The sequence below is a fragment of the Heterodontus francisci genome, chromosome 48 (assembly GCF_036365525.1).
Source record: "Heterodontus francisci isolate sHetFra1 chromosome 48, sHetFra1.hap1, whole genome shotgun sequence".
In the NCBI taxonomy this organism is placed as follows: Eukaryota; Metazoa; Chordata; class Chondrichthyes; order Heterodontiformes; family Heterodontidae; genus Heterodontus; species Heterodontus francisci.
Genome location: NC_090418.1, coordinates 846,695 through 862,149, shown reverse-complemented (window position 1 = coordinate 862,149; position 15,455 = coordinate 846,695). Strand labels below are relative to the sequence as shown.

The window sequence follows — 15,455 nt, the reverse complement described above, 5'->3', positions numbered from 1 at the left end:
ATGTGGCCGAACCAAAGTCCTATACAACTGTAACATGACCTGCCAACTCTTGTACTCAATGCCCCGTCCGATGAAGGAAAGCATGCCGTATGCCTTCTTGACCACTCTATTTACCTGCATTGCCACCTTCAGGGAACAGTGGACCTGAACACCCAAATCTCTCTGGACATCAATTTTCCCCAGGACTTTTCCATTTACTGTATAGTTCACTCTTGAATTGGATCTTCCAAAATGCATCACCTCGCATTTGCCCTGATTGAACTCCATCTGCCATTTCTCTGCCCAACTCTCTAATATATCTATATTCTGCTGTATTCTCTGACAGTCCCCTTCACTATCTGCTACTCCACCAATCTTAGTGTCGTCTGCAAACTTGCTAATCAGTCCACCTATACTTTCCTCCAAATCATTAATGTATATCACAAACAACAGTGGTCCCAGCACGGATCCCTGTTGAACACCACTGGTCACACGTCTCCATTTTGAGAAACTCCCTTCTACTGCTACTCTCTGTCTCCTGTTGCCCAGCCAGTTCTTTATCCATCTAGCTAGTACACCTTGGACCCCAAGCGCCTTCACTTTCTCCATCAGCCTGCCATGGGGAACCTTATCAAACGCCTTACTGAAGTCCATGTATATGACATCGACAGCCCTTCCCTCATCAATCAACTTTGTCACTTCCTCAAAGAATTCTATTAAGTTGGTAAGACATGACCTTCCCTGCACAAAACCATGTTGCCTATCACTGATAAGCCCATTTTCTTTCAAATGGGAATAGATCCTATCCCTCAGTATCTTCTCCAGCAGCTTCCCTACCACTGACGTCAGGCTCACCGGTCTATAATTACCTGGATTATCTCTGCTACCCTTCTTAAACAAGGGGACAACATTAGCAATTCTCCAGTCCTCCGGGACCTCACCCGTGTTTAAGGATGCTGCAAAGATATCTGTTAAGGCCCCAGCTATTTCCTCTCTCGCTTCCCTCAGTAACCTGGGATAGATCCCATCCGGACCTGGGGACTTGTCCACCTTAATGCCCTTTAGAATACCCAACACTTCCTCCCTCCTTATGCCGACTTGACCTAGAGTAATCAAACATCTGTTCCTAACCTCAACATCCGTCATGTCCCTCTCCTTTCACTTGGGTGAAAGTACCACATAATAGACTTGTTAGCAGAATTGTAGCTGGTGGGCTTAAAGGGACATTGGCAATGTCGATACAAAGTTGTCTAAGAAACAGGATGCAGAGTGGATTGTGATTGGCTGTTTATCAGACTGGAGGAAAGTATACACAGGTTTTCCCCAGGAGTTGTTACTAGGATGACCTGCTCTTTTTCATATAAATTAAGAAACTGGACTTGGGTAAACAGGGCATAATTTCAATGTTTGCAGATGACACAAAACTCAGGAAAGTAGTGAGGAGGATATTAACAGACTGCAAGAGGAGAGGAAAGATAAACAAATAAGCACAACCTTAAAGGGAATGCAGGAACAAAGAGCCCTGAGGCTGTGGCCATTGGTCTTTGAAGGTAGCAGAACAAGTTGAGAAGACTTAAAATGGCAAACAGGATCCTGGGCTTTATAAATAGAAGAACAAAAACAAGTAAATTCTGCTAAACATTTTTCAATCACTGGAGTATTGAGCACAATTCTGGGCACCACATTTTAGGAACAATGTCAAGATGTTGGAGAGTGGGTGCAAAAAAAGATTTACTAGGATGGCACCAGAGATGAGAGGTCACAGGAAATGTGGAGTGTTTGGCACAGGAGGCTCTTTGACCCATCGAGTCCCTGCTGGCCCCTGTAGTGCATTCCAGTCATTCCCATTCCCTGAAGCCCTGCACGTTTATTTTCCTCATGTGCCCATCCAATTTCCTCTTGAAATCATCAATTATCTCTACTTCCATCACCCTCGTAGGCAGCGAGTTCCAGGTCATTACCGCTCACTGTTTAAATAAAAAATTCTTTCTCATGCACCTCCCTGCCCACCAGGCTTTTCTTGACCAGAACCTTCAGTCTCCCCTGTCCTTGCACCGTCAGCTGATAGGAACAGCTGTTCTTTGTCTGTCTAATTTAAACCTGGCATAATCTTGTACACTGTGATCAAATCTCCCCTCAGTCTCTTTTGCTACAAGAACAATCCCAGCTTTTCCACCCTAACTGTATAACTAAAATCCCTCGAGCCATCTGATAAATGCACCCTCTCAGGGACCCTCAATGTAGTTTAGTTAGTTTAGTTTAGAGATACAGCACTGAAACAGGCCCTTTGGCCCACCGAGTCTGTGCCGACCATCAACCACCCATTTATACTAATCCTACACTAAGCCCATATTCCTACCACATCCCCACCTGTCCCTATATATTTCCCTACCACCTACCTATACCAGAACCAGACACAATACTCTAATTCTACTGGTTAGGGTGCTTTCTTCGCACAGTTGGTCTCATAATTGGAAGGTTCTGGAGTCAATTCTCACAGAATGCATTATATCTTGCACAGCTTTAAGTAATTAGGAAGGTAAATGGAATATTGGCATTTATTGCAAAGGGAAATGAGTATAAAAGTAGGAAAGTCTTGCTGCAACTGTGTGGGCACTGGTGAGACCGCACCTAGAGTACTGTGTACAATGTTGGTCTCCTTACCCAAGAATGGATACACTTGCATTGGAAGTATTTCAGAGAAGATTCATGAGGCTGATTCCTGGGATGAAGGTTGTCTCATAAGGAAAGGTTGAGCAGGTTCGTCCTATCTTCACTGGAGTTTAGAGAGGTGATCTCATTGAAACAAAGATTCTGAGGGGGGCTTGACAGGGTAGATGCTGAGGTTGTTTTCCCCTCATTGGGTGGGGGGGGTCTACAACTAGAGATAATAGTTTCAAAATAAGGGGTCTCCTATTTAAGATGAAGAGGAATTTGTTCGCCGAGGGTCATAAATCTTTGGAATTCTCTTTCCCAGAAAGTAGTGAACGCTGGGTTATTGATTGTATCCAGGGCTGAATACAGACAGATTTTTGATCGTAAAAGTAGTAAAGGATTTGAGGGGAAAGTACCAGGACAGTGAGGTTCAGGCCTCAGTCAAGCTCAGTGTGGTTGACAGGGGTGGGGAAGAGAGCAGCAGGGGGTGCAGCCAATGACTTATTCCTGCTACTACTGTTAAGCTAGGGCTGGATTATTACTTGAAGGGGAAGAGAGCAGGGGTTATTGGACACTTGCGTGGGTATGAACACTAGTACAATGGCTTGGACACTGGTACAGCTTTGTTTATTGGACTGTGACTATTGGCAGGACTCTATTCCAGTGAATCACTGCAGCTGCACATTAATGGGGCTAGTGAGGATAAGGTTCTGGAAATTCTGCCTTCGGATTAGAGCGCCACTCCCTCCCTGGAGATAACCAAGGTTAAAATGGAGTGCAGCATAAGATGACAAACAGCACTGGAGGGAGCAGCAAACTGCAATGCCTCTTCAGACTGAAAGATGCTGTAGCACCCAGAGGCACAGACAGTTCCTATAGTATCTGGAGCTCAGTGGATGCTTTATTCAAGTGTATTGAACATTGTTATAGCAGATGATAGCCCATCCTGGGTGATGTTACATTTCAGCCAGTAACCTCCAGACTCTCTCCCTTTCTGCATAGATTCACATGACCTAGCAGAAAGCTCAATACCATCACATTACACAAGAAGAAAGACAGTTCTGAGTGATACAAACATGTTTATTCACCAACATATTGTAACATCTAATTGGCTGAAAGCCTTGGGGGGATCCTGGGGGCAGATGGTGGAGGGGAGGAGACCATTCAGTCAGAGGAGTATTGCAAAGTCTGAGTGAGACTTAGCTCTGTTACATTCCAGCATCCTGCTCTGCTTCTCCCTGCAAATTGCTCAGGATTTCACCAGTGGGTTTCGGAAACTGCGGCCAGCGAACTTTGCCTTGTCTCCCATTTCCTCCTCGATCCTACAGAAAGTCCAGAAAGATAATTAGTTCCCTCACATTCTCGATTTCCAATTGTTAGGTAATCACTAACTCCCCCCCCCTAGGTCCTGCAGCCACTACAGCCCTCATCAACTTGCTGGCTGGAGTGAGATTAGGCTATTCAACCATGGAGTGAATCCCAGCCAAATCCAACCTGGTTCTCGCAAAAGCACACAAGGATAGGGAGCAGGGATGGGGTGAGGGACACAGGAACAAGCTGCCCACTAGTACCGAACAGCACGAGTTTACAATAACAATGCTCCTGATATCCACAGGAACAGAGTTCTCCCAGGTCCTATCTTTGCTTTTCCCAGCAAACAGAACCAGGAGCTGCATCCCAACTGCAAACCCTGGGGAAATTCCCCAGTGACTGAGCCTTACCTCATCAGCTGGTTGTACTTGGCCAGACGCTCAGATCGACAGGGAGCGCCAGTCTTAATCTGAAGGAGAGAAAAACAAAGATAAATTATCCAAACACTGAAGGTTGTGCCTTTCAGACTCCAATCAATCAATCAGCTGATCTACTTTGTAGAGATGTAGAGAGCCCAACGACAGTAATGACATCATGTAAACCCACAGGGTTAGAATTCACAGACCCACCCGGATTCACAGAGCTCCCCCCAAACACAGACCCACCCATATTCACAGACCTCCCCCCGAACACAGACCCACCCGGATTCACACAGACCCACCTGCCCAGTGCAGAGACCAACAACCAGGTCCGCGATGAAAGGATCCTCAGTCTCGCCAGAGCGGTGACTGACCATCACACCCCAGCCGTTACTCTGAGCCAGTTTACAGCTGTGAGAGAGAGCGTAGTTAGAATACACACGGAGTGAGCTTTACTGTATCTAACCCTGTTTTTTTTCTTTTATTGCACAGCTGAGGGTGCCCAGAGCTTTACTCTGTATCTAACCCCCGTACTGTACCTGTCCTGGGAGTGTTTGATGGGGACAGTGTAGAGGGAGCTTTACTCTGTATCTAACCCCCGTACTGTACCTGTCCTGGGAGTGTTTGATGGGGACAGTGTAGAGGGAGCTTTACTCTGTATCTAACCCCGTACTGTACCTGTCCTGGGAGTGTTTGATGGGGACAATGTAGAGGGAGCTTTACTCTGTATCTAACCCCGTACTGTACCTGTCCTGGGAGTGTTTGATGGGGACAGTGTCGAGGGAGCTTTACTCTCAAAGAAAGGTGGTGCCAATACTGTTGCTTCCCAGCCCTGCACAATCTCTGGAATACAGCAGGGGACAGTGTGGACCCAGTAATTGGGATTTTATATTTAGTCTTCAGTCTCTGCTTTCAGCCAACTTTAAATAGCCGAGCACTGAAAAGGTCAGCGTTTCCAGACCCACTCCTTCCTTCTAAATGGTTTGTGACATTTGAAGTTGGAATATCCTAACCCTAGTTGTCCTTTTAATTGCTTGATGAGTTGAGCACAAGAGGCCATTCAACCCATCATGCCTATGCTGGCTCTTTGGAAGCTCTATCCAATTAGTCCCAGTCTCTCCTCCCCTTTCCCAATAACCCTGTAACTTCCACAAGATGTTAATATCACATTAGACTGACTGCATGTTGGGCACCTGTTTCTTCCTGCTGTGCTTCTTCCCCCCCCCCCCCCCCACCCCACCCCCAAACATGTGGGTTTGTCCTTCATGGTGTCTCTCCCCCCCAATCCCATCTGCTTGTTGAATTAACCATTACTCACGCTTTAATGGATTCTGTGACAGTACCAATCTGATTGACTTTCAGCAGGAGGCAGTTGCAGGCTTTCTTGTCCACTGCAGTTTGGATACGTTTGGGGTTTGTGACGGTCAGATCATCACCGACAATCTGGATGGAGACACCAGCGGTGAACTTGGACCAGTTTTCCCAGTCATCCTGGTCAAAGGGATCCTCAATGGAGAGCACTGGGAACAGGAGAGAGAGAGTCAGGCCTCACAGCAGCAGCAGCCCAGGGCCCTCCCATTCTAACTCTCCCCAATCTCAGTTACCACCCCCCCACCCTCCGAACCCCCCCAGTCCTGCCCTTACCAGGGTAGTTCTTGATGAAGTCTTTGTACAATTCTCCTAGCTTCACCCCAGAGATGTAGCGACTGGGGTCATCTGGAGACTTAAAGTCCAGGTCGTATTGGCCTTTGCGACAGAATTCCGAAGCTGCCACATCCATTCCAATGACAATCTTATCAGAATAACCGGCATTTTCAATTGCTGACTTCAGCAGTTCCAGTGCTGCAGGGAAAAGGGAAGAGAATTTAACCATTTGCTGCATCCACACAGCAGTCTTGTATAATAAAATGCTGGAAACACTCAGCAGGTCTTGTTTGAGGTCAGAACACCATCTTACGCAGCCCTGTTTCCAAAAAGCCTCCCATTAGCCTCCACTCTGACCTGAAAACCAGAGCTCAGAACAAGCATCATTTAACCCCAGCTCCCTCCCACGCACTGAGGGAGGTGACAGGTTAGAGATGGGGTTGTTTGCCAGGACAGAGGTGGATTTTTTTCAATTCAGATACTCAAGGGTCCAGTTGTGTTCCTGCTATTTTCTGAGTTTATTTCAGTGTCTGAGCCACTTTTCTCACGATAGACACTTATCCAAAAGGTTAAAGTTCCAATCTCTACCCCCAGATCCAATTACTGCTCCGACAGCTAAAGTTAGGCCTTGACATTTGGAAGAGCAGAGAGCTGAACATGAGCTGCTGGTAAAGATTGGAACTGGCAACTGGCCGCTTGCCACCAGACATCATCCCATCATCTGCCCTGGGGCTTCAGTAACTTAGCAACAGTGCCAGGCAGTCAGAGGATTCCCAGTCAAACATTAACAGGTGGTGCTACTGGTCAAAGAAGTTTGAGGCTCCTTTAGTAGATCAAAGCCAAGAGTGCTGCCTCACTGGATGCATGCACTGTCCTGACTGGTACTGAGCCCTACAGGACCAGGTCAGTCCATTCTTCAGGGGAGACAGTGGCGTAGTGGGAATATCAGATAGTAATCCAGAGGCCCAGGCTAATGCCCTAGGGACATGGGTTCAAATCCCACCACAGCAACTGGTGGCATTTAAATTCAATTAATAAAAATTTGAAATCGAAAGCTAGTCTCATTAGTGGTGCCATAAAATGATCGATTGTGATAAAATCCATCTGGTTCATTAATGTCCATTAGGGAAGGAAATCTGCTGTCCTTACCTGGTCTGGCCTACATGTGACTCCAGACCCACAGCAATGTGGTTGACTCTTAACTGCCCTCTGAAATGGCCTAGCAAGACATTCAGTTGTCCAGGGACAATTAGGGACGGGAAACAGATGCTGGTCTTGCCAGTGATGCCCACATCCTATAAAAGAATTTTTTAAAAAGTCTGCTGAGTGAGCCGACTAGAGGCAGCAGTAAAAGTGTTTGACTTGTCCACTGTACTGAGTCGTGGCAGAGTTCCTGCTCCTGTTTAATAACCAGAGACTCTGGCTAGGACTTGTTCAGTCGAGCAAGTATAGGGTTGGGTTTTATGGGATGCTTTATTGTTGGACTGCCTGTCCAGGCTCTCAGCAGTTGTGGAGACGAGCCAGAGTATGGCTCCTGCCCATAGTTGGGACACTGGCACTGGGTTACCCAGTCAAACCAGACATGGACTCTTCAACCCCACCCCCTCCCACACCAACCCAGGGGGGGTTCCATTTCCATTCAGATTCTCCCAATTGTCTGCTGTAACTGAGAGGGAAATGTCAGAGAGAGAACCCTGTGGGATGTCACTCCCATGTCCTCGTCTCAGTCACCAGTGTTGATTCTCACTGCATCAGAGCTGAGGATTGTGGAGAAACTGCTGCAAGATCCCCAAGGTCACCTGCTAGAATTCGCAAATGGCCACCAAGCTGGTGAGAAAAGCTGAGCAGGAAGAAAGAGTAATTCAATGTTGGCGAGAGAGAGACACATCAGCCTCCAGGAGGCAGAGAAAGGGCGGGGGCTTTTGTACCTTCATTATTTTCTAGGATGTTGGGCGCGAAACCACCTTCATCACCCACGTTGGTGGCATCTTTCCCATACTTGGCCTTGATGACATTCTTCAGGTTGTGGTAAACCTCAGCTCCGATGCGCATTGCCTCCTTGAAGCTGGTGGCTCCCACTGGGAGGATCATGAACTCCTGCATGGCCAGTTTGTTGCCAGCATGTGAACCACCATTGATGACATTGAAAGCCTGCAAGGAGAGAGGGAGGAGAAGGAGGGGGAGGAGGAGGAAGGGGGAGGGTGACAGGTTTTCAAAAAAAGGAAACAAGACAGACTCCACAGTGAACCCGACAGCTGAGAGCTGGGGCATGGGTGATCATGAGGTCTGAGTGAGGTGCCCTGCTGCGGTCATTCAGGGGAGATAGTGACGTAGTGGTAATGTCACTGAACTAGTAATCCAAAGGCCCAGGCTAATGCCCTGGGGACATGGGTTCAAATCCCACCACACCAACTGGCAGAATTTAAATTCCATTTCAATTAATAAGATAAAAATTTGGAATTGAAAGCTAGTCAGTAATGGTGCCATGAAACGATTGATTGTCATAAAAACCCATCTGGTTCACTAATGTCCTTCATGGACAGAAATCTGCTGTCCTTACCCAGTCTGACCTATGTGTGACTCCAGACCCACAGCAATGTGGTTAACTCTTAATGGCCCTAGTGAACCCCTCAGGTCAAGGACAATTAGGGATGGGTAACAAATGCTGATCACATCCCATGATTGATTTTTAAAAAAACTTTCTAATTGCATTACTTAGCCCTCTGTGTAAATTAATTATGTTTGCATGATTGTAACATTTAACTAAAGGTTACATATTGGACCACAGCCCCACAATCAGTATCATCACTTCCCCTTTCTTGCAGGAACCCTTTCCTTCCTCGTTCTGCCAGCTGACATCTGCTTCACTGCTCCATCAGGGTGATTCACATTTAACTTTCATTCCTTGATGGCACGTTTTCCCACCTCCCACTTCACTGTTGGCCTCTTGCTGCCCCAACCCTCCCTTAATATCCTTTTCCTAACAGACATACATTATCCTTAAATGAAGTAGCACATACCCACACCTACTCTAACCCCATGCTGTACCTGTCCTGGGAGTGTTTGATGGGGACAGTGTAGAGGGAGCTTTACTCTGTATCTAACCCCATGCTGTACCTGTCCTGGGAGTGTTTGATGGGGACAGTGTCGAGGGAGCTTTACTCTGTATCTAACCCCGTGCTGTACCTGTCCTGGGAGTGTTTGATGGGGACAGTGTAGAGGGAGCTTTACTCTGTATCTAACCCTGTTTTTTTTTTTCTCTTTTCTTTTTTTGTTTTTTTTTTTTAACCCCATCTACAAACATTCACCCACTCCACAGTGACAGCAGTGTGTACCATCTACAAGATGCACTGCAGCAATGCACCAAGGCTCCTTAGACAGCACCTTCCAAACCCACGACCTCTACCAACTAGAAGGACAAGGGCAGCAAATGCATGGGAACACCACCACCTGCAAGTTCCCCTCCAAGTCACACACCATCCTGACTTGGAACTATATCGCCATTCCTTCACTGTCACTGGGTCAAAATCCTGGAACTCCCTTCCTAACAGCACTGTGGGTATACCTACCCCACATGGACTGCAGCAGTTCAAGAAGGCAGCTCACCACCACCTTCTCAAGGGCAATTAGGGATGGGCAATAAACGCTGGCCTGGCCAGTGACGCCCACATCCCATCAATGAATGTTACAAACAAGCGATCGAAGTCAAGGGGTTTTGCGAGACGAGGGCGGGTTGAAAATCAATCACTCCTCCTCTGCGTCCCCACATTGTCCCCCCCCCACCCCCGAAACTGGCGACCTGGATGTCACAATGTCACAGCTGACTACCAGCGATGTCACTGTGGTCCCTTTCACCTGCATCTCTCCAGTTGTGGATCTCTGGAGTATATCATGAGTGAAACAGTGTGTAACTGTGATTCTCACCAGTTCCAGCATCCCCATCATGTTGGCGGACAGTGTAGCAAGAGGAATAAGCCCGTGCTGTACCTGTCCTGGGAGTATTTGATGGGGGACAGTGTAGAGGGAGCTTTACTCTATCTAACCCCGTGCTGTACCTGTCCTGGGAGTGTTTGATGGGGGACAGTGTAGAGGGAGCTTTACTCTATCTACCCCCGTGCTGTACCTGTCCTGGGAGTGTTTGATGGGGACAGTGTAGAGGGAGCTTTACTCTATCTAATCCTGTGCTGTACCTGACGAGTGTTTGATGGGACACCAGAGTGATGAATTTGTTTACATGGGTCCCTGAAAAAGTGTTTTGAATTTTGGGAGGGGCTTGGCCCCTCCAGTAGGGAAATGGGGGACTCACCGGGACTGGGAGGATGAGGTCCTTGTTGCCAGAGAGATCAGCGATGTGGCGGTACAGAGGAACACCTTTCTCTTTTGCACCAGCTTTGCAAACAGCAAGAGACACTCCCAGAATCGCATTGGCCCCAAATTTAGCTAAAAAGAGAGGGAGAGATGTTATCTCTGCTGTTTGACTACCAGGTACAGGATGAGGCAGTTTGAAATTTGTTCAGGCCGGATGCCCAGACTCACATTTATTATCAGTTCCGTCAAGTTTCAGCATAAAATTATCGATCTTCTCCTGGTCAACCACACTCAGTTTCTAAGAAGAGAAAATAGAAAATTTCAGACTCTCCATTGTACTGAGGCAGGTTAGAATTAAGACTCTCCAATTGGTCAGTGCCTAGTGTGATAATGATCCAGGGGAGGGTGTCTTAGTGACCCTAGGTTAGGAGCATCAGATCAATCAGCGTTCCTGCTCCTGTATAGAGTGTCCTGGGTTACAGTAGCTTTCTGCTCCTGATCCCTGCACTGTGACCTTGGGTAGGGGAAGAAAGTATCTGCTCCTGCTTAATGGCCAGTTAAGCCTTGCATTTCACAACCCTGGAAATTCCAGAAAAGTGCTTGGCCTGCTGCTAGTGGGGCCTCAGCACCTGGTAGCCCAGAAGCTGACAAAACCACCAGCTTTGTCAGTTTGGGGGTACAGGGTGGGTAGGAGGCCAGCACAAAGCAGGGAAGAGGAGTGGTTTGTTGTTTGTAATCACTGTACTGGGTGTGAGGTGAGGGGACAGGACAGAATGTTACCTGCTTAATCAGTTCTGGGCCGATGGTTTTATTGATATTTTGAACAGCTGTCAGCACCCCTGTGGAGAAAGGAGAAAAAAAAGGAAGTGAATGCAGAGCAGGCACAGAATTAGAGTTGGTCGTTTTATAGCAGCTTGACCCTTTACTCGTCTGATTGATGAAGCACGACTCCCTGTAGGTCACAATGAAAGCCAATGGTTGGCATTGCAGAATAATTTATTCCAAACCTCGAAACTCACTCATGTAATTCTATACTGTCAGTCCAACTTGTAATATCAAACGCAAGCCAAATCCAACAAATAGAAAGCTTAAGGAAAAGACAAGCCCTTTTGTAGCTGGGAGGGAGATACTGTATCTGGGAGACAGATGGATTGCTTGCCAGTAATTGATTATACTCTGAATGGTTGCATGGAGCAGCTGGGCCAGACTGGGAATGAATGAAATGCATCTAGAGAATGGGGGAGGGGGTTCCTTGAAACACAAACCATGGGGAGGACACAAACAACTGCTACTTAGAACACAAGCTCAATGAGAAAAAACATTTCACTTGCATCATCCTGGTAATTACTAATCAAACTCTCTCCAGTTTACGACAGGCCCAGAGTTATGAATAGAGACAGGTAAACATCATCCCTCATTTGATCAGCAATTGTCCGATATGCACCCTAACACTATTTGCTTCACAACATTGCTCATGTACTTTGAGATATGTGCAGTAAAATACCCAAAACTTTCAGTCTCATGAAAAAGGTTTAAATCCCTTTGAGGTGGAAAGCATTAGGATCCAGTACTCCAAACTTATTCTTCTCTTCAGCTCACATAGTGTCTCAGCTTACTCATATACTGAATTGGAGAATATTTATAGACAGACAGAAGCTTTGTTTCACTGCTGCACACTAGCCCTCCTTGCCTTACAGCCCAGGGCGCCTCTTACCTTTGCCCAAGTACCTAGATTTATCTCCATCACGGAGCTCCAGAGCTTCATAGATTCCCGTGGAGGCTCCGCTGGGCACAGCCGCCCGGAAATGACCTGAAGGAGAAAAAAAAAGTAGCTATCAGCAGCTAATTGTGACGACAATAAGTTAATTGCAGTGGTCAGGTACACATCACATGATCATAAAGCAATTTACTCCCTCAGTATTTTTTACTGCCGTTACCTCCTTCATTATCCTCTCCCTTTCCCCCAAATCCTCTTGCTTCACCCCCAATATCTGCTCCTTCCACCTTCCCTTCCTCACTCGAAGACACAGTCATCAGGTTTTTGCATTCACCTATTTGAGAGAGAGTGTGGGACAGGGTGAAGCAGGACTCACCTTTAGCAGTGTACAGATCTACCTCGACAGTGGGATTACCCCTGGAGTCCAGGATTTCCCGGGCATGAATCTTCTCAATGAACATCTTTCTGGAACTAAACAAATCAGCGATTAAAATTTCACAGAGGGTGCAGTAGTGGGGAGTTAATGATCAATGCCTTGAGACCCTGGCAGGAACATTGGGGAAAGGTACCTTACCCTCCAGATTAAACCTTCAGGTGGGGGTGAAACAAACTCAGTGAGCTCCAGCCCACACTAGTGTGCACACGTGTCTCAAGCATCGAGAGCATGGCAGGAAGTAGGCAGAGGTAGGTAAACCACAATCTTGCTCCTTCATTTCCAGCCAGCAAACACACAGCTTTGTGTGAAAATTCTTCAAACTGAACAGTCTAAAACTTTCCTCCAAAAAACAAACAGCTCTGGGACTGGGTGCAAAGAGGGGAATCCAGTATCTGTGGGGAGATTAAACCCCAGCTGTACTGCACCCCCAGCAAGCACCCGGTACAGATTAAACCCCCAGCGAGCACCCGGTACAGATTAAACCCCCAGCGAGCACCCGGTACAGATTAAACCCCCAGCGAGCACCCGGTACAGATTAAACCCCCAGCGAGCACCCGGTACAGATTAAACCCCCAGCGAGCACCCGGTACAGATTAAACCCCCAGCGAGCACCCGGTACAGATTAAACCCCCAGCGAGCACCCGGTACAGATTAAACCCCCAGCGTGCACCCGGTACAGATTAAACCCCCAGCGAGCACCCGGTACAGATTAAACCCCCAGCGAGCACCCGGTACAGATTAAACCCCCAGCTGCCCTCCATCCCCAGGGGGCAAACAGCTGCTCACACACAGCATCAAATGAGTGTGCTGAGGGCTGGGGGCTGAGAGGGGGAAGTGGGAACTGATCAAAGGGAGAAGCAAATCAAACCAATCCAGGGATGAAGAGAAAGACAGTATCAGCTTGGGGGGGGGGGGGGGGGTAAGACATGGAGTTGATCTGCAGTCAGTCAGTGACCTGTAAAGCAAGGAGGCAAGAGGGTGGAAGGGGAATCCCAGGAAGGGTGGGGGGGGGGGGGGGGGGGGGGAGAAAGAGAGAGAGAGAGAGAAAGCGGCCGGAAAGGGATGGCGGTGCTGAGATGGGCGAAGAGATGCAGGGTGGGGGATGGAGTGAGGGGGAGAGGGGATTCAGTGAGGGTGAGTGAGTTTGAGGAGGGGGCAGATGTTCCTGCCCAACACGCGCTGCAGTTGGGTCGCTGCAGGTCCCGGGAACGGGCGGAGGGGGAAGCAGGGGGGGTCCCGCCGGCGGGGAGGGGAGGGGGTCCGGTGTCGCCGGCTGGGGGGGGGGGTGTGATTGGGGGGGGGGGGGGGGGGGGGTTCAGTGTCGCCGGGCTGGGGGGGTGTGTGATGGGGGTTCAGTGTCGCCGGGGAGGGGGTGATGGGGGGGTTCAGTGTCGCCGGGGAGGGGGTGATGGGGGGGTTCAGTGTCGCCGGGAGGGGGGGTGGGTGATATGGGGGGGGGGGTTCAGTGTCGCCGGCCCGGTACCTGCTCTGTCTCCTCTCCTCTCCTCTCCTCTCCGCTCCGCTCCCCGACTCTCTGCCGCGCCCTGACTTCCTGCTCCGATTTTTATAGTCCTGGCGGCCCCGCCCACTCACTCTGGCCCCGCCCACTTACTCTAGGGAGCGTCCACATTTTCCAACCGCTTTCAGAAGCGGACCAGAGTGCAGGCCCTTTGCCCACGCGGATTGTAAACGGTTCCCCCTCCTCAGGAACAGTCTCCTTCCCTTTCAAAACTGTTCTCATCCTCCCCCTCCTCACTTCAATGAAACTATCCCTTCATCCCAACCACATTTCAAACCATGTCCAAGCCCTTGAATGTGTTGCCGCCTCTCAAATCCATGCCTACCTTTCCCACAAATTCCCATTTGAACCTCTCCAGTCAGTTTCTGCCACAAAAACCATCCTCTGTGACTGTGTCCATGATAAACTATCCTTTCCTAATGACACGGTGACCACATCATCCTCCTTCAATCCCATTGCCCGATTCCACCATTGTCTTTTTAAAACATGCAGCTCCCTAACAACATGGGGTCAGATTGGACAACATCCAAACCTACTTCACATCGCTCTTCTTGACCCCTCCTCTGCCTCTGTGTTGTCACATTGCTTGTCTGATATCTAGTCTTAGATGTCCCATCATTTCATCTCATTAAATATTGCAAAGACCAAAGCCATTGTTTCAATTCACACCACAAACTATAATCATTAGCCAACTGACTCCATCCTCTCCCCCTGTCACTGTCTGAGACTGAACCACACTGTCCACAACCTCACCATCCTATTTGAATCTGAACTGAGCTTCTGACCCAATATCCTCTCAATCAGAAAGGCTGCCTAATGTGTCACCTCCGTAACATCACCCCTCTCCACCCCATCACCCCTCTCCACCCATTCACCCCTCTCCACCCCATCACCCCTCTCCACCCATTCACCCCTCTCCACCCCATCACCCCTCTCCACCCCATCACCCCTCTCCACCCATTCACCCCTCTCCACCCCATCACCCCTCTCCACCCATCACCCCTCTCCACCCATTCACCCCTCTCCACCCCATCACCCCTCTCCACCCCCTCACCCCTCTCCACCCATTCACCCCTCTCCACCCCATCACCCCTCTCCACCCATTCACCCCTCTCCACCCCATCACCCCTCTCCACCCATTCACCCCTCTCCACCCCATCACCCCTCTCCACCCCCTTACCCCTCTCCACCCATCACCCCTCTCCACCCCATCACCCATCTCCACCCATTCACCCTCTCCACCCCATCACCCCTCTCCACCCCATACCCCTCTCCACCCATTCACCCCTCTCCACCCCATCACCCCTCTCCACCCCATCACCCCTCTCCACCCCCTTACCCCTCTACATCCCATCACCCCTCTCCACCCCATCACCCCTCTCCACCCCATCACCCCTCTCCACCCCCTTACCCCTCTCCACCCCATCACCCCTCTCCACCCCATCACCCCTCTCCACCCCCTTACCA

The 15,455-nt window shown here is 49.0% G+C and overlaps 1 protein-coding gene across 1 annotated transcript; it reads right to left on the bottom strand.

Annotated features, from left to right (window-relative positions):
* Nucleotides 1-3,693: 3,693 nt before the first annotated feature.
* Nucleotides 3,694-14,027, bottom strand: LOC137357535 (beta-enolase). The gene is made up of 12 exons (XM_068023931.1): nucleotides 13,953-14,027; nucleotides 12,410-12,504; nucleotides 12,031-12,126; nucleotides 11,097-11,155; nucleotides 10,545-10,614; nucleotides 10,315-10,448; nucleotides 7,937-8,159; nucleotides 6,009-6,206; nucleotides 5,683-5,884; nucleotides 4,667-4,775; nucleotides 4,356-4,414; nucleotides 3,694-3,956 (listed from the first exon to the last, which is right to left on the bottom strand). Exons 2-12 carry the CDS (start codon nucleotides 12,492-12,494, stop codon nucleotides 3,884-3,886), a joined length of 1,308 nt encoding a protein of 435 aa, XP_067880032.1. The 5' UTR covers nucleotides 12,495-12,504; nucleotides 13,953-14,027; the 3' UTR covers nucleotides 3,694-3,883.
* Between the last annotated feature and the right edge of the window lie 1,428 nt (nucleotides 14,028-15,455).

Bases quoted from the DNA above. Each gene is read 5' to 3' on its own strand.
- LOC137357535 (XM_068023931.1), bottom strand. From the start codon at position 12,494: ATGTTCATTGAGAAGATTCATGCCCGGGAAATCCTGGACTCCAGGGGT. The intron at 10,449-10,544 runs GTGAGTCTGGGC...CTCTCTTTTTAG, and splicing joins TGACGGAACTGATAATAAAT to CTAAATTTGGGGCCAATGCG. The intron at 5,885-6,008 runs GTAAGGGCAGGA...TCCTGTTCCCAG, and splicing joins CTTCATCAAGAACTACCCTG to TGCTCTCCATTGAGGATCCC.